At 40.0% G+C, this 26,532-nt stretch overlaps 1 protein-coding gene across 21 annotated transcripts in view; it reads right to left on the bottom strand.

Moving 5' to 3' along the window:
* The window catches only part of ACACA (acetyl-CoA carboxylase alpha), a 328,649-nt gene that overhangs the window by 159,804 nt on the left and 142,313 nt on the right, over positions 1 to 26,532 (bottom strand). For all 21 annotated transcript variants that reach the window (XR_012514502.1, XM_039476073.2, XM_074388039.1 and 18 more), the window contains 14 exons: positions 22,930 to 23,139; positions 18,052 to 18,222; positions 16,907 to 17,068; positions 16,349 to 16,512; positions 13,755 to 13,905; positions 12,901 to 13,004; positions 9,085 to 9,166; positions 8,521 to 8,666; positions 7,637 to 7,787; positions 5,922 to 6,056; positions 5,419 to 5,565; positions 4,435 to 4,623; positions 3,050 to 3,150; positions 1,587 to 1,675 (listed from right to left, as the gene is read on the bottom strand). Coding sequence is in view for 20 of the 21 variants with exons in the window: in XM_039476073.2 (XP_039332007.1) it covers positions 1,587 to 1,675; positions 3,050 to 3,150; positions 4,435 to 4,623; positions 5,419 to 5,565; positions 5,922 to 6,056; positions 7,637 to 7,787; positions 8,521 to 8,666; positions 9,085 to 9,166; positions 12,901 to 13,004; positions 13,755 to 13,905; positions 16,349 to 16,512; positions 16,907 to 17,068; positions 18,052 to 18,222; positions 22,930 to 23,139 (2,002 nt within the window). In the remaining variant the exon portion in view is untranslated. The remainder of the gene's footprint in view (positions 1 to 1,586; positions 1,676 to 3,049; positions 3,151 to 4,434; positions 4,624 to 5,418; positions 5,566 to 5,921; positions 6,057 to 7,636; positions 7,788 to 8,520; positions 8,667 to 9,084; positions 9,167 to 12,900; positions 13,005 to 13,754; positions 13,906 to 16,348; positions 16,513 to 16,906; positions 17,069 to 18,051; positions 18,223 to 22,929; positions 23,140 to 26,532) is intronic.

Genomic DNA, 26,532 nt, shown 5'->3' with positions numbered 1-26,532 from the left:
ATGGTATTTTATCCCCTCTGAACTGCTTTTCTTTCTTTCTTTCTTTTTTTTCCTCCTTTTCTTTCCTTATTGAGATGGAGTCTTGCAGTGATGCAAGGCTGGAGTGCAGTGGTGTGATCTTGGCTCACTGCAACCTCCACCTCCTGGGTTCAAGCGATTCTTGAGTAGCTGGGACTACAGGGACACGCCACCACACCCAGCTAATTTTTGTATTTTTAGTAGAGATGGGGTTTCACCGTGTTGGCCAGGATGGTCTCAATCTCTTGACTTTGTGATCGCCTGCCTCGGCCTCCCAAAGTGCTACGTCTAAACAACTGCTCTACTGTAAACAAATACAGTTGAATTTTTATGTTGACTTTTATATTTGGTAATACATTAGATTTTAAATAATTTAATGATAAATCTGTGAATCCTTTGAGGCTTTCTAAACAGACACCCTACCATATCTTAACAGTGGCAGATTTATTGCTTTACTACTTTCTAGCTCTTATATCCTTTAATTCTTTTTCTTGTCTTCCTGTACTGGCCAGGGCATCCATTATAGAAGTAGTGACAGCAGGCATCCTTGTCTTATTACTAATCTTAAAGAGAATGCTTTCAACTTACCATAACGCATGATGTGTCTTGCAGATTTTTTGTGGATCCCCTTTACAAGATTTTTAAAGCTTAATTTCACTCCTAGTTTCCAAGAGTATGTCATGAAAGGATGTTAAATTCTGTCAAATGCTCCCTCTCCATACTCTGTTATCTTGAGATGATGAGCATGTTTTTCCTCCTTTCATCTATTTCATGATAAATTGTATTAATTGACCTTCTCCAGATTGATCAACCTTGCATGAGTAGGATAAAGGCAACTTGGTTGTAATGTATTATTTTATACATTGCGGGATGCGGTTTGCTAATATCTACATGAGGACTTCTGCTAGTCGTGAGTGGCACAGGCTGCTTTGAAAGGAAGTGAAAGGGAGCCAATGTTTCAAATTTCAGATGTTTCAATTTCTGTGGTGTTTCACTGCCATCTTGTGGCAGGAAGCAATGTCATCAGTACACAGCTTTAAAATTTTAGCCAAGGTATTTCACTCTTCCAGACGATGTAAAATTTAGCGAAACTCTTCAGAGAAAGCCAGGGATAAAGTCTACCTAAATGATATACTAAAAAGTAGTGGAAAATCTGAGCTAGCTCTTCCCAGATGCCTCTGGTTCAATTCATGGATTAGCTGCAGAGAATCAAGTTCTTCCGATAAGGGTTTCTCAATTTCAGCCTGTGATGACTCCATCAACTCACACTATACAAAATCAACAAGACGTCAATAGGAATGGTAATCTCTATTAGAAAAATTTCCTTGGCCCTTCCTCGGAAGCATACTGGATTCCTAATTTCATCAAGCTGTTTTGTTGTTCATTCTTTAGTGCTAGTAGATACAGACGTTTACTTTTTAGGGGAGTGGTGATAGGAGAGAGTTTATTAATGAGAAGTATTGGTGACAGGAAAGGGCTTAGCTCTTACATAGTCTGAAAGGGATAGCTTGGGTTGGTTATCAGAATCAAAGCTTTCTTAGCTAGAGAGTCCTTAGGAAGAGGCTTACCATTCTGGAATTGTGTCTCTACTCGCAGGTACTGCCGGAGCAGATCCATCACCACAGCCTTCATGTGGCCTCGGATGCCACTTCGGTACCTAGGCAAACAGAAAGTCTCCTCTGAAAAACCTGACAAGCCAACACTATTAAATAATAAACCCAAAGGACAAATTTACCTCCAAGACTTTCCAACTGAACTGCTTTCCCTCTGAATAAAGAACAGCCTAAAATGAACTACAAAATTCACTTACATTCTAAGCCTAAAAGAAATCTCACCATAGACGAGACTTTTTTTTAATAAAGAAGAAAAGACAAGACAGCAAAAACCTGCACAGCCCCACCTACCAACACCTTGATTCAGTTTCTAACTGCTAAGTAGAAATTAGTATCATACTCTTGAAACGGCTGAGATATCTGAAAAATTTATAAGTATCTTAAAATTCAAAGTGCTCTGTGAGGCAAGGTGCCATAGGGCACATATGTAATCCCAGAACTTTCAGAGGCCAAGGCAGGAGCATTGCTTGAGCCTAGGAGCTCCAGACCAGCCTAAGCAACATGGCAAAATCCTGTATCCAAAAAAAAAATATATTAAAAAATTAGCCAAGTATGGTACCATGTGCCTACAGTCCCAGCTACTCAAGAGGCTGAGGTGGAAGGATCACTTTATCCTGGGAGGCAAACGTTGCAGTGAGCTGAAATTGTGCTCCTGTACTACAACCTAGGTGACGTGTGAGACCCTGTCTCCAAAAAGTAAGTAAATTAATAAAAATGTTCTGTGACTATCCCTTTAGTATTAATACCAACAACCACAATTACTTTTGCACAAACCTAATACAATAGGCTGCATAATCTAAGAAGGAAAAATGCCATACTGGGCCCTGTACCAGAAGAAAAATTAGGAGCATCATCAAAATGGCAAGGTAAAATTAAACAACACTATTTCTGTACCTTAATAACTGACAGGCCAGATGCAGTGGCTCATGCCTGTAATCCCAACAGTTAGGGAGGCCGAGGTGGGTGGATCATTTGAGCCTAGGCAACATGGCACAATCCTGCTTCTTCTAAAAATGTAAAAATTAGCTGGATGTGGTGGTACATGCCTGTAGTCCCAGCTACTCGGGGGTTGAAACAGGAGGCTCACTTGAGCCTCAGGAGGTTGAGGCTGCAGTAAGCCAATGACTGAGCCACTGCACTCCAGCCTGGGCCACACAGTGAGATCCTGTCTCAAAAAAATATATAATAATAAATAATTGACAGGAAAAAAATGTAGACTATTAAGAAGTCAGAAATATTGAGCATGAGAGTTAGCTCACAATTCTAAGATATTTAGAAGATACGAGGTACTTTCTAAGACATAAGGTGTTTTCTAATTTCTTGAAGACAAATCCGAGGTAAAACTCTTGGTAACTACTTAAAAGAAAGGAAGGCATGAGCATGGACGGGTCTGGGAATCTGAAGTTACAAGTTACTACCTCTGCACCAGTTGGACAATGCTCTGAGTATTCATAAAGAAGACTTCCCGTTCAGATTTCCGGTTCAACGTAGCTGCATGGCTATCTAGGATGTTGGCAATCTAAGGTATAAAAAAGGGGAATAAAAATGAGGCCCGACCCAACAAAGGGCTCCAAAGCATTAGCCTCTATAGCATCACCACTAAGAATCTTCCTGTTATAACGTGACACTTCCCATCTCTCACATGTTGGCAGCAGCTGGAAGTTACTGAGCATAATTTATATAGGGGCTCGCGTTAAATAAGCAAGCAGATTTCATCCCTTGTCACCCGTTCCCAGATGAATTAATGACTACATTACAGAAACTATTATCTTACCAAGATCTGTTCAAGGTCAAGTTCTAAACTTCACTCCCCACTTGTCTACCTATACTCCCTACATGTACATCGGCTTTATGGGTAAAGAGTAAAGATACTCTCAAGGTAGTAAGAATGTCTCTGAAATAAAACTACCAATAGGCCATGTGTTGTGGCTCACACCTGTCATCTCAGCACTTTGGGAGGCCAAGGAGGGAGGATCACTTGAGCCTAGGAGTTCAATACCAACCGGGGCAACATAGTGAGATATCGGTCTCTATAAATATTTTTTAAAAATTAGCTGGGCATAGTGGTGCACATCTGTAGTCCCAGCTACTTAGGAGGCTGAGGTAGGATGATCCATTGGGCCTATGGGGTCAAGGTTACAGCGAGCCATGACTGTGCCACTGCATTCCAGCCTGGGCAACAGAGCGAGACCTTGTCTCAAAAATAAAACTGCCAGGCATGGTGTCTCACACCTGTAATCCCAGCACTTTGGGAGGCCGAGGTGGGTGGATCATGAGGTCAGGAGATCAAGACTATCCCCCATCTCTACTAAAATTACAAAATTTAGCTGGGCATGGCAGCATGTGCCCGTAATCCCAGCTACTCGGGAGGCTGAGGTAGGAGAGTCACTTGAACCCGGGAGGCGGAGGTTGTGGTGAGCTGAGATAGCACCACTGCACTCCAGTCTAGCGACAGAGCTAGAATCCGTCTCAAAAAGTAAATAAATAAATAAAACTACTAATACTCCTCTACCTTCAATTCATGAAAATATCTCTAATTAGAGAACAGCCCAGGAACAAAGCTATATGGCCTGCATGGTCCAAGTGTGCTTTTCTCATAACTACAGATACTTCATACTTCACATACAGTACTTTCACTATTGGGTTTGTACACTGAGGTAGTTTTGTGAGGAATACAATGCTTAAAAGTATACAAGTACAACATCCAAAAAGTAAGAAAGATATAAATAGGAAGGAATCCTACGATATGAACTCGAGCATTGTTAGCCAGAAAAAAATAAAGATAGTGTTAACCTATAAATACCTGCTGGCTGGGAAACTGACAGAGGACTGACGTGATGTTGCTAGCATACTGAGCCATTTCCTTCTTGATAGACTTCTCCACATTGGGGGGAATGCGGCCAGACACACTGGTCATGATATCTTGCAATTCTAGGAGAGGCAGGGAAGGATCTCTGAGGGTTTTCATCAATCGCTCTACCCAGTCTTTTACCTAAAAAGAAAGCATTGGTAAAACAGGACCCAAAGTTAACGTAATTCCCCCAAATAAAAAGATATACAGTTGTCATTTGATATATGTGGGAAATTGGTTCCAGGACCACCTCTCGTATATGAAAATCTACACATACTTGAGCCCTGTGGAACCCATGTATATGAAAAGCTGTAGGCTCCATATCCCAAAAATACTGTCTCAAATTTTGACCCATGTTTGGCTGAAAAAATCCACAGAAGTGGACCCACAGAGTTCAAAACTGTGTTGTTCAAGAGTCAACTATATCTGAATTCACTATCGTGTACTACTTTTTTTCAATATAAAATTTATATAATTTTCAGTAGAGATAGGGTCTTGCTATGTTGACCAGGCTTGTCTCAAACTCCTGGCCTCAAGCAATCTTCCCATCTCAGTCTCCCAAAGTGGTAGGATTACAGGTGTGAGCCACCACACCTGGCCAATTATCATATAGTACTTTGAAACTGCAATGTAAGCATCTAACATTGGCCCTATTCTCCAGTTTCTTGAGAGGAAAAAAAAAAAGGAGTAATCACGACAATTAAATGTGAAGTCTATGACAAGGACAAGAAACATGGATTCTTAACTTCCAGTTTAATGGAACATAGAAAAAAAAACAGATTTAAAGATCTCAAGTCCCATAACTGAAGGTGGAAGAGTGTTAGGCCAAACAGCTTTCTTTTCTTCCCTCTTAAACAATCGTTATGAGACTTTCAACTGTTTTGGAGAATAGGTACCGTATTTGTACATCCCTTCTCCAAGAGACGTGACTCATACCTTGTAGCTAAAGAAAGGATCTGGAAGGCAGTATCCATTCATTACATTGACCAGATTATCCAGGACATAATGGAACACTCGATGGAGTTTCTCGCCCCTGAGTGCCGTGCTCTGGATCCGTGGCAGACTACCCGTGTGAAGCTCAGCCTGTCAACCCCAACAAGAGATCAAGTCATCGACTACTTTTGATCTATGGTACAAACGCACCACTGCAACTTAAGAGTCATCATTCAAAATCGAGACATCCTTTTACCATGCCCAGCTACCAGGAGGGAAGTCAATGGAGGAGACATTATAAGGAAATTATGGAATCTCAGTATCACAGTAACTCTTGCAAACTCTAGTTCCGTAATACCACAGGTACAAATACAAGGCATAAGATTAATAGGGGAACGAAGCTGAAGAGAACACTGGCAAACCAAGCACTGAAATCACTTGCCTCTCCAAACCCCCCGAGTTCTTTAGCTCTTAGACAGCAGTATTTGGAGTGACTTCCTACTCACCTGCTGAACCTTGCTGGGGTTGTCCAATTGCATTTTGGCTATTACACAGCCAGGGTCAAGAGCTGCTCCAGGTCGCTTGACGTAATGGATACAGCCAGACTCAGCAGCTGTTAAGGTCATCACCATCTTCATTACCTATAGGGAAAAATAAATTAGAGTCTAATCCGTTTTTACACACGTGAATGCTTAAAAGAGGTCAATTTTTCCCTTAGCATCTAAGTTGGGCCACAGCTGAATCAATCCAGAAAAAAATGGGAATTTACCAACATCTCCAAGGTGGGCAGTTAGAAAATCTCTCAGTACCTCATTTTAGGAATTAGTAACAGTTATTGACATTCCTCATTTCCTACTTTTAAATCCATTTTGGCATAATTTATTATTTTACTTGTTTTGTACTTGGAAAGTGAGGAACAATTTAATCTCTTCATACCAGTGAATCCAATTTAAGACATCCAGGCCAAACACTAAGGATCATTCTTCACTCCTCTTTCTCCCTTACCTACCAATTACCAACCCACCCATGTGTATCTTCTAAATCTTTCTCAAAAATCTTCCTCTCTTGCCATCTCTTCGGGCAAGGCCTTCTTCATCTCTGGCCCAAAGTACTTCAAAGACCTCCTAAGAGATTTACTTACTTGCTATATACCTCTAGCAAGGTCACTAAAAGCAATCATTCTAGACCCCAAATCTCATCATACTAGTTTTCCACTTAAATCGTTCAGAGGTTACTCACTGCCTCCAGGATAGTGTAAACTTACTAGTATATGGCTTGTAAGATCCTTCATAACCTCACATTCAAGATTTCACATGACTTCTTTATCATCTTTGCTTGTCCCTCCCGATTAAAGCTTGGCTATGCTCAAGCCACACCAATACATCTTGCAGTTTCCGAAATACACTGTGTGCTCTTGCCTCTGTCTGTGTACATGCTATTCCTTCAATGTGAGGCACTCTTCCCTGCCCTTCTTCACCTGCTCTATTACTATCTATCTTTCAAAACTAAGATCAAATGTCTCTTCATTCAGAGTATCTTCCCATATAAGCTTACTTTGATTTGGGTTAAGTGACCCTCTGCACTCTATGCTTAGCTCTCTTAAAATTAATCATATTCATTATTTGCCTGTTTTGTGCGCCAGTTCCATGTATTTTCTCTAGATAGCCAGCAGTTAGCACGCATAACAGTCCATAAGTGCTAGTACCTAGTATCTATTTTTAGAGCTAGAGATTCCTCACTTGCCCAAGTGTTTTTATGTGTTTTAAAAATCTTAAGGTTCACACTTCCAATTAAGCCAGCTGATGTTTTTCATTCTTATTTCCATTCTGTTACCTTTTTAAAAAAAATTTTTTTTTAGATATAGGGTGCTGACTGGTGGCTGAGCTGGAGTACAGTGGAACAATTATCATTCACTGCCACTTGAATTCCTGGGCTCAAGGGATCCTTCCGCCTCAAACACCAGAGTGGCTGGGACTGCAGGCATGTGCCACTGTACCACGTTAATTTTTTAATTTTTCGTAAAGTAAGGGTCTCACCGTCTTGTCTGGGTTAGTCTCAAACTCCTGAGTGCAAGTGATCTTCCCACCTCAGCCTCCCAAAGTGCAGGCATGAGCCACTGCACGCAGCCCCCTTTCTGCCACTTTTCAGTCTTAGTCCAACCCAGCCAACCCTTTTCCTACCCTCTCCTCCCATGATTCCACAGTCCATTCTCCACCCTGACCTCAATCTCAGCATAGCACTGGCCAGCAAACACATGACCTCCATCTTCTACAATGTACTGGATTAACTTCCCAGCAGAAGGTGAGCGCATCACCGACGGGTCATTTTCCTTCTCAAATACACAGGTTTTATTGCCAATCGTGATGCGATATCTAGGAGACGAGTGTAAGTATGTAAGCTAATAAAGCACCTCAGGATGTAAAGGAAAATGGTAGAGAAAAAAAATCCTGATATTTTACGCACACACACACACACACACACACACACACACGACATTCACTGCATGTTTGTTTACAATGTCAAGTAACAAAAATTTCCTTCAAAAAGAATCAGATTAAGAAAATTATAGTACAATCACATAATGGAATACTATATGACTATTAAAAATAACTTGTACTACCATTAAAAAAAAAACACAGACACAAAGATATTGATGATGTAATAGCTAAAATTTCTTGAACCCTAGCTATGTTGTGGCAATGTTCTACACATTTTCAACATGTTAATTCATTTCATTCTCACAATATCATAACCAATGGTGAATATTTGTATTTAAAGAAAACGTATTTAAAGGAAAAACAATGTGTACATGAATGTAACTTGTGCAGGCATATCTAAAATCTCTACTCGAATATATAGGAAACTTTTCACAATGGTCACTTATAAAGAAAGGAACTTACTTTTCATTGTCCACATACACTGGAGTGGTAGGGAGACCTATTTTTAATCGTAAACACTTTTGTACTCTTGATATTTTTAAGTGCATGTACGATTTTTAACTAAAAATGAGTACCAAAAAAAGCCTGGAAGAATCCCAAGAGCTAGTAACTAATTAGCGGTTAAGATTAATGACGATCAGCAAATGGCCCTCAGCCAGCCACGTACCTGTCCACTTCCTCCTTCATGTATGTGGTGTAACTGCTGCCGTCGTAGGACAGGAGCAGCCCGCCGTCGCTCAGCCGGTGCACATCCACTTCTACACAAGAGCCGTTCATAATCACCACATATGAGTTGGGGGACTGCCGAGTCACCTGCGGGGAATGACAACGAGAGTCCGCGTGTCCCTTCGAGGCACGGCTCCCAGCAAAGCTGGAATGTTTTAGAAATTCAGATAAGAAAGATCTGTCGGGAGGAAGAAAATACACGGCACTGATGCTATCTGCATCAGTGTCTGTGGGCATGGCTCAGTCCTGCTGTGAGCAAAGAGGGCGACCTCCGTTGTTTTTCCCAGCTGCGGCTGTTCCCTGTCGCTCCGTTATCTTGGTGGCATATGTCAAGTTGAAGAAAAAAGTTTTCATAGAACAACGAATGCTGCTGACACAAATAATGACTCTGATTTCACGAATACCCCCCCATCCCTGCTTTATATCAAACTTTTTCTCCTGCCTCTCAACCTAAAGAAAGATGGCTAAAAAAGCAAGGTGCAAGCTCCGATGAGGTTCAGCATACCTTAAGTACATATTTGACTCCCTCGTAGATAAGTTCAACATCTACTGTATTCAGAAGTGTATGAGCAGAAAGGACTTGACCCCTGAAAGAACAACAATGAGACAGACACTTACTACAAAGTTCTAACAGTTAATAAGGAAATCTAAAAGATTATCGACTGTACCATTTCCTAGAATAATAAAAAACTAGAAAAACCTGAATGATCTTTTTTTTTTTTTTTTTTGAGATGGGGTCTCGCTCTATCACCAGGCTGGAGTGCAGTGGTGTGATCTCGGCTCACTGCAACCTCTGCTTCCCGGGTTCAAGCAATTCTCCTGCCTCAGCCTCCTAAGTAGCTGAAACTACAGGCACGCGCCACCACGCCCAGCTATTTTTGTATTTTTAGTAGAGACAGGGTTTCACCATGTTGGCCAGGATGGTCTTGATCTCTTGACCTCATGATCCGCCCACCTCAGCCTCCCAAAGTGCTGGGATTACAGGCATGAGCCACCGAGCCCAGCCCTAAATGATCATTTGTAAGGAATTGATCACATCAATTATGAAAGAAACATATAATGGATTTTTTTTTTTTAATTAGAGTAACATACATATTACATTTGTCATCTTAATCATTACAAAATGTACAGTTCTACAGTGTTGGGGATATGGACAACATTGTGCAACCAATCTCCAGGACTCTTTCATCTGGCAAAAGGGAAACTCTGCATCCATTAACAACTCCCCATTTACCCCTCCCACCAGTCCCTTGTAACCATCATTCTACTTTCTAGTTCTATCAGTATGACTACTTTTGATATGTCACATAAGTAAAACCACATAGTATTTGTCTTTGTGTGACAGGCTCAATTCACTTGCCCTAATGTCCTTAAGATCTACCTATGTTTTAGCATGTGTCAGAATTTCCTTCCTCTTTAAGGCTGAATAATATTCTATTGTATGTATATGCCACATTTTGTTTATCCAGTCACCCATCAATGAATATTTAAGTTGCTTCCATCTTTTAACTACTGTGAATAATCTTTCTAAGAATGTGGCTGTACAAGTATCTCTTTCAGACCCTGCTTTCAATTATTTCAGAATACGCACAAGTGGTATTATCAGATCATATGGTAATTCTATTTTTAATTTTTTGAGCAACAGCAATACCATTTTTCAATAGTGGCTGCATCATTTTACATTCATATCAAGAGTACACAAATGGGCATCCTGATGTGTGTGAGATGATATCTCATTATGGTTTTGATTTAACTTACTTAATGTTTAGTGATGTTGAGCATGTTTTCATATATGCAACAAAATACACAGACATTAAAAAGATGTGAACTAATAAACACTTATAAAAAAATATACTACTGTTGGCCAGGCATGGTGGCTCACACCTGTAATCCCAGCACTTTGGGAGGCTGAGGCGGGCAGATCATGAGGTCAAAAGATAGAGAGCATCCTGGCAACATGGTGGAACCCTGTCTCTACTAAAAAATACAAAAATTAGCTGGGTGTGGTGGTGGCACGTGCCTGTAGTCCCAGCTACTCAGGAGGCTGAGGCAGGAGAATTGCTTGCACCTGGGAGGCAGAGGTTGCAGTGAGCTGAGATTGCGCCACTGCACTCCAGCCTAGCACCTGGTGACAGAGCAAGATTGCCTACACACACACACACACACACACACACACACACACACACACACACACTCTGTTGAGTGAAAAAGGCAAGGTAAAGAATGGTTTTGCAGTATGCTACCATTTGACTTTTAAAAGACCAGGAGGTGGGAAGAAACAACTATTACATGTTGATATGGTTTGACAGTGTTTCCACTCAAACCTCATCTTGAATTCTAGCTCCCATAATTCTCATGTGCTGTGCGAGGGACCTGGTGGGAGTTATTTGAATCATGGGGGTGGTTCCCCCATACTGTTCTCATGGTAGTAAATAAGTCTCATGAGATCCGATGGTTTTATAAAGGGAAACTCCTTTCACTTGGCTCTCATTTTCTCTCTTGCCTGCCACCATGAGAGATGTGATTTTGCTCTTCCTTTACCTTCTGCCATGATTGTGAGGCCTCCCCAGCCATGTACAACTGTGACTCAATTAAACCTCTTTCCTTTATAAATTAGCCAGTCTTGGGTATGTCTTTATTAGCAGCATGAGAACAGACTATACACATGTACATGTTCATGTCAGTTTAGGATATCTCTGGAAGGTTAGAGAAGAAATTGGTAACATGAATTTACTATAGGGGAAGGAAACTGGGTGGCCAAGGAGCAGAGGTGAGACAGACTTCTCACTTTGCATCCTTCTTGTGCCTTTGAATTTTGAACCACATGAATGTGTTAACTGTTCTTAAAGATAAGGGTTAAGGTGGTCGAGGTGGCTCACACCTGTAATCTCAGCACTTTGGGAGGCCAAGCCAGGAAGATCACGAGGTCAAGGGATCAAGACCATCCTGGCCAACATGGGGAAACCCCATCTCTACTAAAAATACAAAAATTATTTGTAGTCTCAGCTACTTGGGAGGCTGAGGCAGGAGAATCACTTGAACTCGGGAGACAAACGTTCTGGTGAGCCAAAATCGTGCCAACGCACTCCAACCTGGGCAACAGAGCAAGACCTTGTCTCAAAAAAAAAAAAAAAAAAAAAAAAAGACAGTAGGCTGGGTGGACAGGAAAGGGAGAACGTTATCAAGGAGAGAAACATTATCAAGAAAAGCTTTTGCTAAAAGTAGAGAAAGAGTGATAAAGCAAGGTGGTTAAGTTGTTAGTTAACTGGTGACTGAGCAAAGAAATTATATAATAATATATAGAAATTATTTGTACTATTCATGCAACTCTTAAAAACCTAAAATTATTTCAAAACACAAATATTTAAAATAAGTTAAAAACAAAAGCATTTTAAAAGGAGGGAGGGGGGCTTGCAGAGGAAACTGCATTTGACACATTTGTACACCAATAAATGAGAAAACGATTTAACTAGGTTAGAGATTATCTATTGCAGAACAGAAATAAATAGGACTGGATTGGTAAGAGGGGACAATGTATACAGGGAGTTGAAAATCACACCAAGGGATTTAGATTCCATACGGAAGAGAAACGCCAAGCTGCTGAAGGTTTTACTGCATGAGAGTAACATAGTAAAAGATACTTATCACAGGGCTTGAATAACTCCGAAATCTTAGTTCAATTTTTTACAATTTGTTTCTTTTCTTACTTTCAGAAACCTCAAAAGGGAGTTGATATAAGTCTAACAACATAGAAGGAGATAAAAGTGCCTGTGATTAAAGTGCTTTAAAATGATTAGCCACTTGGACCATTCCTCTGGGGACTCAGGCAGAGCTTAGTCTCCTGAATCAGCAATAGATATTAGTTTAGCCCCATGGATGTCTGACCCTCTACTTGAAAGAGTCAAGAGGTCATCCTGAATATCAGACTTAATTATTTACTTCTGAAAGGTGGTACAGGTAATATATGAAATATTTAGGGCTCAATGCTAGGGAGAAATACCAGATTTTTATCACCAGGGTTTGGGGAGATTTGATACTTATTCAGGACAGAATATCTACTGCAGCTGGATTCCAGTTTTTAAAGAACCAACCTGTTCTAACTGTGGCATAAGTTAATGTCTAGAATCTGCAGTTAGACTCCCCAAACAGTTTGCCGTAAACGTCAATATCCCCTCTCTTTCTTGCCACCATGGTCCATGAATGACAAATAGCACTCATAAGCTGCCAGGAATGGACAGAAGAATAAATGGGTCTTTGAGCTTCAGTCCCTGTACTCAGGACCTTTGGTTAGTTTGTGTAGCCTACAAGAAACAAAGCCTACCTTTCTAAGGAGTGAAGGAAGTTAGAGATGCTATTCCGCAGGCTCACATCTGCCACATGGAGGGCCCCGCACACAACCCCCAACATGGTGTCAGGTCGCTCAGCCTGAAAGGAGGAAAAAGAGGGGAGATCGAATGCATGGTCCCTTGGCACCACAGCCTCTTAAATGAAATCAGATTTGTTGTGATGGAATTTGTTGTGATGAGACAGTTATCAATGAAAGTCTCCATTTTCATTGCCCAACTGATTTTTTAGATAGAAATGAACACATTCACTTTTAGAATTTGATTAGAGGCACCATTTGAAGTGAAATGAAAAATGACTAAGACTCAAAAATAGGCTTTTGACAGAAATAAATTTAAAAAGACACAAAGATTTGGCTACTGATAATCTCAAAGAAAAACGGTGTATAGCCAAAATTTGGACCTTCAAACAATTTATATGAATCTAATAATTTTATACAAAATCTTGGATAATTTAGGATCGCCCCAGGAATCGAGGAATAAGTGATAACTCTTGATTTAAATGAGTCCTCTCTCTTCAGCATTTGGTAGATGCAGAAGTTGGTAACTATGGACCAGATTTAACATTAAATGAAGAAAAAGAAAAGCATTTCAATCTCTGCATGCCTCTCCTCAAATATACCTTAGGAAATAATACTAGAACATAAAATGACTGTATTACGCAAGCACAGGAACTATTAGAGTGCTAAAATTACACTGACTCCTAGGTTCTTCCAGGTAGATCAAGAACCACGTAGATTAGGGTCAATTTCATTTCGTGACAGGGATTGAGCACACAAGTCTATAAAAACCCAATCCCAGAAGCTGTTTGTGCAAGTGGAGAAATACACACCTGTACTTTTTCTGCTATCAGTCTGTCCAGCCAGCCAGTATCAATTCTGTTCATCTGAAAGCTTTCAGTCTCTAACAATTTGATCAGGTATTCAACTGTAGTTCGAAAGTCACCCCGAATAGACAGCTCCTTCAAAGCCACCACCATGTTTCTGGGAAAAGAAATCTGTTTCAGCAACAAACACTTCAATGTTTTTCAATCATTTTAAAGAACTTTCTTTCTTTTGGAATCCTGAGAGGGAAGGGAGAGAGGCAGTTGCACAAACAAGGGTGCACGTGTTAAGTGTGCTCATTCATATACATTCCAAAGAGGAAAATTTGCAAAAAGTCAGTAAACTTATGAATTCTAACTGATATTACCATAAGAGCATCAGGAAACCAAATCAATTTCATTATAATGAGTACAGAACAAATTATAACAAATTATATGCAAACCACCCTCAGCTTTTACTTACTAAGTTTCCCTTATTCCATTCATTTATTGTTGGCTAACAAGAATTAGGGCATTAATTCTCCCTATCCTTATACCTTATTTATTTTATGTATAATTTACATACAGTAAAATATACTTATTTTAAGAATACAGTTCAATGAATTTTCACGAGTGCTTAATTTAAAGGTTTCCATACAGTGAAGCAACTCTCTGGGCGCAGTCATGTATCAGCCTGACACTGCAGGTGAGTGTTTTTTAAACTGCATTTTGGATATCTATGCAATGATTTGCTCATTACTTTTATTACTTCCCAGTGCAAAGTGATCCAATGTTAGCAGAATTTCAAATACTATAGGGCTTTTCTGTATATTTATACCCTGTTTCTATCCTGCACTGCACAGGCACTTACTTCAACACTTATTATGTACCTCATACTAATAAGACACATACTATGGTTGTAAGGAAGAAAGAACATATATACGATAATCACTTGCAAAATATATGGCAGAATATTATCAATGGCAGTGAAGATACTTAAGCAAAGTCCTGGAGAGGTTGTAGGAAGGGAGAAATTCACCTCCTCACGATTTTATGAAAAATGTGGAATCTGACATGGGCTAAAAGTACAGCTGATAATTATAACTGTGAGAAGAATCATATTCCAGGTGGTCCAGGTATTCCCCTCAGCCTAAAGTATTATTCTGTTGCCCACCTCTATTCGCCTTTCTATGTCCTCCTTTGACTTGACTGACTTCTACGAAATTTTCAAGTATCAATCTAGATGTCACTGTCTTCTAGGAAGCCTTCCCAGACCCCCTCTAGACTGACTTAGTTGACTCTCTGTCTGATCTTATAATGCCCTTAAATAATCTAACTACCATCATACTTTCTACATTGTATTTTAATTACCAATTGTCTTACACCCTCTGGATAGTAAAGTTTTGTTAGGACAAAGTTACTACTTTGGACCTCAATGACTGCCAGAACCAGTACATAGTAGATACTCAGTAAGTATTTGTTGAATAGAATGAATGGGTGGGCCTGGCAGTGTCTCATGCTGGTAATCCCCGCACTGTGGGAGACCCAGGCAGGTAGCTCACTTGAGGTCAGGAGTTCAACAACAGCCTGGGCAACATGGTGAAATCCATCTCTACTACAAATAGAAAAACTAGCCGAGTGTGGTGGCGGGTACTCCATCTCAAAATAAATAAATAAATAAAGAATGAATGAATGAATGAATGAATGAACACAGGAAATAGCAAGAACGAAGAAGCAGAGGGAAGAAAATACAGGTAGACAAAATTAGCCAGGCATGGTAAAGCATGCCTGTAATCCCAGCTACTCGGGAGGCTGAGGCAGGAGAATCACTTGAACCTGGGAGGTGTAGGTTGCAGTGGGTTGAGATCATGCCACTGCACTCCAGCTTGGTGACAGAGAGAGACTCTGTCTCAAAAAAAAAAAAAAAAAAAAAAAAATTACCTCCTTCAGTCCTAGGTTTTAGGCAAGGAAAAGTGCTATTAATTTAATATTCATTGTTTATGATTAATAGAATATTATCTAACATTTATGATATAGCAGTTATACTTGCACATACGCTGTTATATACTTTACAGCACACTAAGGTCTCTTATATAAGCAATGTAGACAACGTCTTTATATCCTTTGCATAAAGTAAGCAGTATAATTTTATTATTTTAAATGACTGTAAGAGTACATTATGGTGACTATGGCTCATAACAATAGACTGTGTACTTGAAAACTGCTAATAGATTTTAAGTCTTCTCACCGGAAAAAATAAAATAAAAATTTATGATTTATTTGATACCTAGTTCTTGGCCAATGATCTACCTCCCCTCAATAACAATACTGTTCCTGTGGAAAAATAAGATACCTTTAAAGCAATCGATTTTATTTATCAAAAATTTTGAAAGGAAAAATACTTAAAAAGGCTCAGAAGAACCATCAGAAAAACATCTGCCAAGCACTACATAATTTAACACAACACGAATGCAAGTGCAATGAAAGATATTCAAGATTTCTCCAAAAAGGTTGTTCTTATTATTACTTTGACTGCAGATGTTTCCTATTTCCATGCTCATACCTTCACTTAAGATTAACACAAATTTATTTGGTAAAATGTAATCAAATGCTATTATACTCACGAAATTGCCTCCTCTCTGTTTTCTCCCCAGGAAAAGCAGTGACCGAACTGAGAATCAGCAAATTCATGAAGTCCCCCTGCAGCAGCAACACTGAAATATCCCCAAACATTCTTATTACTGCGGAAATTTAGTTCCTGAACTGTTCCTGAGCTGGGCTTAAAACCCTGTTACAGAATAAAGAAGGAGAGACCACATTATGTTTTGAAGGAAGAGAACATTTATATATTCACTGTTTAAGTTCTGTGTTAATCACACACAGAAGCAGAAAAGACACAAAAATTATAAAGTCCAAGACCTGGTGCTACAGACCCACTGAAGACTCTATAGTGACTTAAGTGGGATTAAATGATCAATGAAGCAATGATCATTTACTTATCTAAAAAAGCAATGATCATTTACTTAGCAGATAAGTAAAAGATAAGTAAAACTACAGAGGGAAACCTCTGTAGTTCCCTCTCCAGAGAAAGTCCCAAGATATTTCTTCAGTATACGCTCAGATACTATCTTAACATTAAGGTTTATTAGAAGGAGGTATAAACCTTTTAAGTGATGGGTTACCTCATCTGGATTTTCACTAGTGATCCGAGCAGCAATAACATGGCCCCTTGGGCAAGGGACATGTGCAGAATCTTCAAAATCAATGGGAGAATCGCCCCAGGGAGATACCCCATACATCATACGGATATCCTTGATTCTATATAGAGGAATCCCCATGGCAATCTGAAAGGTAATAAAACACACATCATTAATTTTCCAGTTACTTCTCTTAAAGTGTGGAGGCTATCCAATAACCTAAAAAAATTTTTTTGAGCCAGTTCCTAAAACATTCTATTTTTATAACCTATGTTCTACAGTCATCAACTAAGTTGCTTGAAGTACAACATATCACTACAGATAAGTAGTTAGAATATTCTTCACTCCTAGTCTCCACATTCCTAATGCAACAGACATGAGTTCCCCTCTGTTATCATTTCTCCATCATGCAGTGAGAATAAAAATATCCAAGGGAGGAGTAAACGTTAATGGCTATCCCAAACCAGACAGCTAGAAAATCTTAATTGTGTCATAATTATCTCTTCCATCACCGCAAACCACTGGAGGAAGTAAATAAATCTTTAGTCTTTAATAGGAACCCAAAGACATTCTCAATGTGGGCAAACAATGTTAGATAAAAATATCAAACCTTATCATTAACTATTACTGCTTTCCATAATATTTGTTTCCTGGGCTGAGAGAAGACAGTAAGATTGACAGCAAGCACTTTAGAAATTATAAAAATATATGTGTGCTACCATAATCTTGAAAGGAAAAACTTCAACCACCACTCCCTGATGCAAAATTATTTCAATAAAGAACACTAGTAAAAAAAAAAAAAAAATGAGTAGGGAATAATTAAAATACAAAGTTGTGAAGCTTACTATAGCTAAATAATTGAATAAATCATACTGTTATTAACATTTATGTCTCAAATATGACACACTATATCAGATGTATCTGGCTAGAAAAAATAATAACAATTCCTATGTCTGTACTACATCAGAAAAACCAACCCACACATGCATAATCCATACAGCCTGAAAGAGAAATGAAAATTAGGTGAGACTCAGACAGGAAGTGCTTTTCTCTTATCAGACACTGGTTAAATCTGTTTTTTCAGATCTCTGACTTCACTAGGCTCCACAACCCAGATTAGGGAGACTCACCTGGAGCTGTGCTGCAGGGAGATTGACATCAGCCACCATCTCTGTACAAGGGTGCTCTACCTGTAGCCGAGGATTCAATTCCAGAAAGTAGAAGCTGCCATCCTGGCTGTACAGGTATTCCACAGTCCCAGCACTTACATAACCCACCATTTTGGCAAGTTTCACCGCACACTCAAAGAAGAGAGATAAGCAAACATAAGTATCTCAGCTTGTCCAACTGCTGAACCATTACAGCCTCTCAGTGACTCAACTATTCAGTGTGTATAAGAGCCATAAAGGCTTTTAGCCACATTAGAGCACATTTCACCCTTTCTGATTGTTATACATAATCATTTAGCCATATTAGAGCACATTTCACCCTTTCTGATTATTATATATCCCCGGACATGGATGAAAACCTCAGTGACAAATTGGGAGAAAAGAGTGTTTTTCACTTTGCACCACAAGCAACCGTACCCCATCACACATAAATGCACACAGACAAAAAAACACAAGAACAGACTCTTGTCCAGTTTCCAGCATGTCCAATATGCTCCTCTTCTTCCTAAAACATAGCTAACTAGCTACAGACTAGATTTTTTTGAGTTTCACTCTGTTACCCAGGCTGGAGTGCAGTGGCAAGATCTAACAGCTCACTGCAACCTCTGCCTCCCAGGTTCAAGTGATTCTGAGTGATTCTGCTGCCTCAGCCCACCAAGTAGCTGAGATTACAGGCATGTGCCACAATGCCCAGCTAACTTCTGTATTTTTAGTAGAGACAAGGTTTTGCCATATTGGCCAGCCTGGTCTCACACTCCCAACCTCTGGTGATCTACATCCCCCCGGGCCTCCCAAAATGCTGGGATTATAGGCATGAGCCACCACACCCAGCCTGATTAGTGACTAAGTTTTGACAAACAGGATATCAGCACTGGTAAGTGATACGTGTATCTCCTAAGTCGTGTGTGTGTGTGTCTGTGTGTGTGTGTGTGTGTGTGTGTGTGTGTACATACATATTTTTAGGTGGAATCTTGCTTTGTCACCCAGGCTGGACTGCAGTGGCCCAATCTCGGCTCACTGTAACCTCCGCCTCCCAGGTCCAAGTCATTCTCCTGCCTCAACCTCCTGAGTAGCTGGAATCACAGGCATGTGCCACCATGTCAGGCTAATGTTTGTATTTTAAGTAGAGATGGTTTTTCATCTTGTTGGCCAAGCTGGTCTTGAACTCCTGACCTCAGATGATCAACCCACCTCAGCCTCCTAAACTTCTGGGATAATAGGCATGAGCCACAGCGCCTGGCTCTAGGTCATATTTTGAAAAGGAAATGTCTCATTCTCTATTTCTCTATTCCTGGCTTTTCCCTTCTTAGCCACTGGAACATGGTCATGATAGTATGAGCCAGTTTCAATGATGCAGATGGGAACATCTAAGAACAGCAAAAAAAAAAAAAAAAAGAAAAGAAAAAGAAAAAGAAAGAAAGATGCAAAGTACCTGAATCACAAGATGCCCTCATAGAATAAAAAACTTCCACCAGCCCTGAAAAGCTCACCTCAGACTAGGATGGGAGAAAAATAAACTTCCATTTTTGGGGGGTCCACTATGTTTTTTAGACCTCTTTGTTATAGTAGCTCCTAATTTGATAAAAGAATTAAGTGCAGGTAGAATGCTGCTGTTTAAAAAAATTAAAATATAAGACGCTAGTTTAGCAAAAGAGTAGTAGGTAATAGAGAAAGATACTGCTGGCTAGAAAGGCGGTAAGTTCCTCGTTAGCATAATACAAGTTTTGGTAAACTGTTTCCTACAGTAACTTGAAATACTGACCACACACCAATTAAACCTTAAGAAAGATGGTCTGAGAGGCTCAGTGTGTCGAAAAAGCCAACTTCCTTTGTATCCCCCAAAACAGCAAATGAGATTATCATCTTGAAGCAACTCAGTGTCAAAGATCAGATGAAATGTGCTGCTTTAGTTTCAGCTGGCCATAAGATAGCCAATATTAAATCAAGGCAAGAGAGACGGGCTAAGCACAGAAGCCAGTAAATAACAGAAGAAAAGTTTCTATATCTAGAAGAAATCTTTTGAGTATGGTTAATCCAACCCAAAGCTGATTGCAAACAAATAGCCCAGAAGCTTAGTAAGTATTTGAAGGAATTGTATTTCTAAACAAACCACAAACCTGGCCTTCGAAAGCCTGCAATTGATGATTGGGATAATATTTGTGCCCTCAATCCTACACAAAAAGGAAGTGGGTTGTGAAAGTTCTGCCAAAGAAGGCATAGTCTCCAAAGAAATAACAGGGAAGAACTTCCCAGAGAACAGTATCAGGTGTCTTGAAGGACAATGAACAAGAGATTTATTCACTTATCGTACTTCTTTGGAGTGTGCAGTCGCAGAACGAGGGTCAGCCAGAAGGTCTAACTGAGATAGTATTCTACTATTCAGCAGAGAATCATCACAATTCCTACCCAGTAAGGAGGATTTGATAACTGCTATGAACCAATGATTGCTATGTATTTTTCATTTTTCCATATGGGAGTTATCCTGTTCTCATTATTGTATATTGGGTTTATGGTGAGGGCAGAGGAGGAATGACAAGGGGTAAGTAACTTGTATTTTGGGTTGCTGGCCCATGAAAAGTCACATACGTATCTAATGGAGAGGAATGTACATCATATAGAGATCCGAAATCACCTCCAGGAATAACCCATCCTGTTACTAGTTACAAGGAAGACTTCAGGCTGTCTTCCTTGGGGAAGGCTAAGTGTGCTCTAAGAGTAGGAAAAAGGATGTGAAAGGATAATGGGTAGCCAGAGGAGCAGACTGAGGCACAGATTATAAAATGTCCTCCAGTGACCTTTCTCTACTTCATCATTTTAGGAATAAAATAGAAATTTTTGGTGAGCGCACAGTCACCTAGTTAGTGACCACTATACCTAGCATGTGCTAGGTATAATTGTGTAACTGAATTTTGTCCAACGGAATGTGAGAAGTGATGTATGTGACTTCCAGATCATGCTTCCATATGCTTGCCCTCCACGTCCATCTCTTCCTCCCAGAGGCCACAATGTGAATATAATCTTGTGTGAGTTAGCTCAGTCACAAAGATGACAATGTCTGAGAGCAAAGTTTGGGAACCTTTTTTGGTAAAGAGCCAGATTGGGCAATATAGCCTGTCACAACTATTCAATTCTACCTTGTAGTGATAAAGCAGCCATAAATAATACATAAATAAATAAGTATCATTGTGTTCCAATAAAATTTTATTTACAAAAATAGGCAACAGGTGAGCAATAAACCTGTTTCTGGTACCAGCTCATCTCTGAAACTTATACCTTGTTTAAGCCACTGTGTTTTCCTTATTTATTTGTTTTAAGATAGCTTCTTGCTCTGTCACCCTGGTTGGAGTACAGTGGGCCGGGCGCGGTGGCTCAAGCCTGTAATCCCAGCACTTTGGGAGGCCAAGGCGGGTGGATCACGAGGTCAAGAGATCGAGACCATCCTGGTCAACATGGTGAAACCCCGTCTCTACTAAATACAAAAAAAATTAGCTGGACATGGTGGCGCGTGCCTGTAATCCCAGCTACTCAGGAGGCTGAGGCAGGAGAATTGCCTGAACCCAGGAGGCAGAGGTTGCGGTGAGCCGAGATCACGCCATTGCACTCCAGCCTGGGCAACAAGAGCGAAACTCTGTCTCAAAAAAAAAAAAAAAAAGGAGTACAGTGGCACAATCAAGGCTCACTGAAGCTTTGACCTCCCAGGCTCAAGTGATCCTCCCACCTCAGCCTCCCAAGCAGATGAGACTACAGATGTGTGCCACAACACTCAGCTAATGGGGCTTCACCATATTGCTGAGGCTGGTCTCGAATTCCAGGCTCAAGTGATCTGTCCCCCTTAACTAACCTCCCAAAGTGCTGGGATTACAGGCAAGAGTCACCATGCCCAACCAAGCCACTGTATTCTGAAGGCATCTTTATTACAGCAGTTCAAGAGTACATCCTAATATATACACAACATAGGAAATAAACTTCTAACACACATTAAATATATTTTCAAGAATATATTTTGATTAAAGACAGGGTCTGGATTCTAGAAAAGACTATGTTCAGGTCTTTAAACTACAGCTATTCCCAAGGCATCCTTCATGAGTTTGAGAAACGTTTTCTATACAAAAAGATAGAATGTATGAACTCAAGATATTTAGAGGATTTCCAAAAAAGATAATAAACTTGATTAAATTCAACTTAAGACTTGATGATAATCAACCCAGTAAATGAAACTACCTGTTTATGAACTTCTTAAAAAATCAATCATGGCCGGGCCCAGTGGCTCATGCCTATAATCCCAGCACTTTGGGAGGCTGAGGCAGGCAGATCATGACAAGGTCAAGAGATTGAGACCATCCTGGCCAACATGGTGAAACCCCATTTCTACTAAAAATACAAAAATTAGCTGGGCCTGGTGGCACGTGCCTGTAGTCCCAGCTATTCAGAAGGCTGAGGCAGAAGAACTGCTTGACACCGGGAGGCAAAGGTTGCAATGAGTCAAGATCATGCTACTTGTACTCTAGCCTGGTGACAGAGCAAGACTTCGTCTCAAAAAAAAAAAAAAAAATTAATCACAAGATTAGAAATTTCAAAGCATTTCTCTTCTTTATCCCTACTCAAAATGTTACACTGACTTTTGTTAGAAAGCGTTAACTACTTTTAGAGCTTGACATGTTCCTTGACAATCTCTCAGTGGGAGAACAGTAAATTTTTTTTCTCTAAGAAAAGGATATAATTTTATTAATTATTCAGAATTGTTGCTTAAAATCCCATTATTCTCAGATTGGTACATGAACTGAATGAAAAATGTTCTGTGTAAGAAAACATAAATTATAAGCCTATTAATATATGTACCTGTTCCATGTGTTCAAATACTGCTGGAGTAGCAATAGCAGCAGGTGCCTCTTCAATAATCTTCTGGTGTCTGCGTTGTACAGAGCAATCACGACCAAACAAAGAGATAGCATTGCCATATTGGTCCGCTAAGATCTGCACTTCCAGATGACGAGATTGTTTGGCTAACCTCATCACAAATATAGGAGATCCAGGAACTTCAGCCTGAACCTGTATTAGAAAAGGGGAAGAAAAAAACCCAATTCTTATATTTTCAACATTCTATTTATCTTGATAAGCTGCTTTGATTTCAACAAACAGAGTTCCAGAAGTGTCAGGGAGCATGTTAATCAGTAGAATACAAAAGTGAAGGAAATACAGTCCATCCTGTCATCTTTAGTATCTTTAAGATGCTGCATTCTTACATAATCAATATTAATTGATGAATGTGAAAACATAGGCACATCTGGTGCATCTCGAAGGTAAACAACTAAATATTTAAAGACATAGACAAATGCACAAATCCAACAGGGCAAAATACTGCTGTCCCGTATTCTGTACAAACAAATGTACATGTTTCAGACAACATACTTTGCTGGTTCACATTATATTATATATGGTATTGTTGCAGCCAAAGGACTTTCATCTTTAGTTTTGAAGAACATTGCCATTGGGGACAGAATTCTAAAATGGCAACTATTTTTTTTCTCAGCATTTTAAAAAGAATCCCAATGATTTTTGCTTTCACTGTTTCTACTGAGATACTGAGATGTCAACTGTCAATCTTATTGCCACTGTTTTGAAAGTAATCTTTTTTCATCAGCTGCTTTACAATTTTCTCTCTTTTGTAGCGGGTAGAGTGGTAGATTTACTCTGATAAGCGTAGATGTGGTTCTCTGTATTTGTCCTGCTTAAGGCTCATAGTGCTTTTTGAAACTTCCTTGGTATCTTTTATCTGTTCAAAGAAATCCTTAGCCTTTCTCTCTTCAAATATGGCTTCTGCTTCATCATTTCCTCAAATACTGCTTCTACTCCATTCTCTTTCTCTTCTCCTCTGAGACTTAAAGTACATGATGTTAGACCATTTCACTGTACCCCACATGTCTTTTATGCTGTTTTGCCACGTAGCAAGTCATCTCAAAACTCAGTGGCTTGCTTAGAACATCAACCTTTTACAAAGCCGTCTTCATCTGGGCAGTTCTTCTTCCAGTCTTGCACTTAGATACATATCATCTGGCAGCTTTAGTAGGGTGGCACATTCTCACTCAAATGTCTGGAGATTTATGCTGACTGCTGGCTGGTAGGTCTAGGGAGCCTCAACAGAAATTGTTCATCTTCACTGCATATGGCTCCATTGCATATGGCTTCTCATCCTCCAGTAGGCTAGACCAGGCTTCTTCAGTGCTGTGTTCCAAGAGCGTGAACACAGAAGCTGTACTCTTGAGGTCTAGGCTCTAGAATTTACACATCACTTTGGCCACGTTCTAATGGTCAAAGCAAGCCACAAAAGCCAGCTACGATTCAAGGGGTGGGGAAACAGATGCCACTCTTGGAAGGGAGGAACAGCAAAGTCACATTGCAAAGGGTGTACATACAGGAATGGGAGGGATTATTGGGGCCATCTCTTGCAAACAACTTTCTATGGTCTATCCTATGGCCACAATAATTCACATACCTCCCACATGCAAAACAGACTCACCCCCTCCCCAAGACCCCCAAAGTCTCATCCAATCATGGCATCGGGCTTGATGTCCATTTTCTCATGAGTCATGTCCATAAGAAAATGAGGTTCTTGCTTGTAGCTCCTCAAGTATAGTTTCTCTTGATCCAAAGTTCTGGGAACTAAAAAGACAAGTTATCTGCCCCAACACTCCCAATATTTAATGATGATATTGGGAGAGAGTAACTGCAAATGAGATTCCTGTTCAAAGAGGAAGAAATAGGAGAAACATAGTAGTCACTGGTCCATTGCAATTCTGAAATCTGGATAGGTACATGTTGTCAGATTCCCTTACTCCAGGGTCAGGAAATGCTTTTTGCTTTTTGTTTTGTTTTTTTAGGGTCTAGTTTGGTTTCCTGGGAGTGGGTCCTCAATCCATCACATCCCCTGCTCTTAGCTCTGCCCTCTGGGCTCCTGACTCCACTCTGAGAAATCTCTCCTTTTATTTGAAATGACAGCTATTTACAGCTGAACAGCTTTCTGTCTGCTTCCTGTGCGTAAAAGTTGAAAGCTCAGAGGTCACTTTTCATTTTGAACTGTTTCTGGCTCTTTCAGTCCCTTGGTGCATTCATCCACACAAGTCTCTTGACAACTTTGTGGGTTTCCTATGAATCATCTCCCAATATGACACCCAAAAAGACACATCCACAACTCATGTCTGCACAGACCTCTCTATACTTTGGGCATGTCAGGTTCCTATGAGACAGTAGCCTTAAGATACTTAGGGCCAGGTGTGTTGGCTCACACCTATAATCCCAGCACTTTGGGAGGCCAAGGTGAGAGGATCACCTGATGTCAGGAGTTTGAGACCAGCCTGGACAACATGGTGAAACCCTATCTTTACTAAAAACACAAAAACTAGCCAGGGACTGTGGTGGGCACCTGTAATCCCAGCTACTTGGGAGGCTAAGGCAGGAGAATTGATTGAACCCAGGAAATGGAGGTTGCAGTGAGCCAAGATCACAGCACTACACTCTAGCCTGGGCAACAGAGTGAGACTGTGTCTCAAAAAAAAAAAAAAAAAAAAAAAAAAAAAACAACCTTAGAAGCATCTTTCTAGCTGAAAGGATAATTTACTAGCTAATAATTTAACTATTTCTGAGGTCTTAAAGTTACAGGCACTCTTGACTTGGTCTTTACTCTAAGGCATTTTTTACTTTGCAAATCTTTTCGCAGCTGGCAAGACTGGGAATGAGAAACAATTCTATTTTCAACAAGTTCTGGGTCCTATATATTTCTATGAATCCTGCTTGCAAGCAAAATATCTTCTTTAGCTCACCTCTCTTTTATAGTTTCTTAGTATAAACAACTAGAAGTATTCCACAGATACTTTAAACACTTGTAGAGAGCTCCTTAACCAGATCCATTACTTCATTAAATATGTTCTTTATCTTCCAAGATACTTCAGATAACATTCTTTGCCAATTGTTCCATTATTACATGGGTCTTTTTTCCAGACTCCAAAAACAATGACTACACTGCTTTCCCAGCCTCCCTTAACAGTTCATCATTCCTCCAGTTCATGAACGTCCTCCTCACCAATTTTCCAGCCTACACCTATGAGCCAGTTTTAAAGTCAATGTCATGGGTTTTACTTTTTTGTTATGACAATAGCATACCTTTAGGTATCAATTTCTGTGTCAATTATCCATCAATACCTAACAAACTACTAAAATCTTACTGACTTGGTATAGGAACCATTTTATTTGCTCATGAGTGTGTGGATCAGCATTTTGAACTGGGCACAAGTGGCAGTTCTTCCGATCTTGTCTGGAGTAACTCATGCAGTTACAGTCATCTGGCAGCCCAACTGGGGTTAGATGGTCAAATATGGTCTCATTTACATGTCTCAAATGTGGTCCTGCTGATTGTCAGCCAGTAGGACTAGGAGGCCTTAGCTGGGA

The sequence above is a fragment of the Saimiri boliviensis genome, chromosome 17 (assembly GCF_048565385.1).
Source record: "Saimiri boliviensis isolate mSaiBol1 chromosome 17, mSaiBol1.pri, whole genome shotgun sequence".
In the NCBI taxonomy this organism is placed as follows: domain Eukaryota; kingdom Metazoa; phylum Chordata; class Mammalia; order Primates; family Cebidae; genus Saimiri; species Saimiri boliviensis.
The sequence above is the reverse complement of the archived record's forward strand: the minus strand, read 5'-3'. Positions and strand labels throughout refer to the sequence as shown.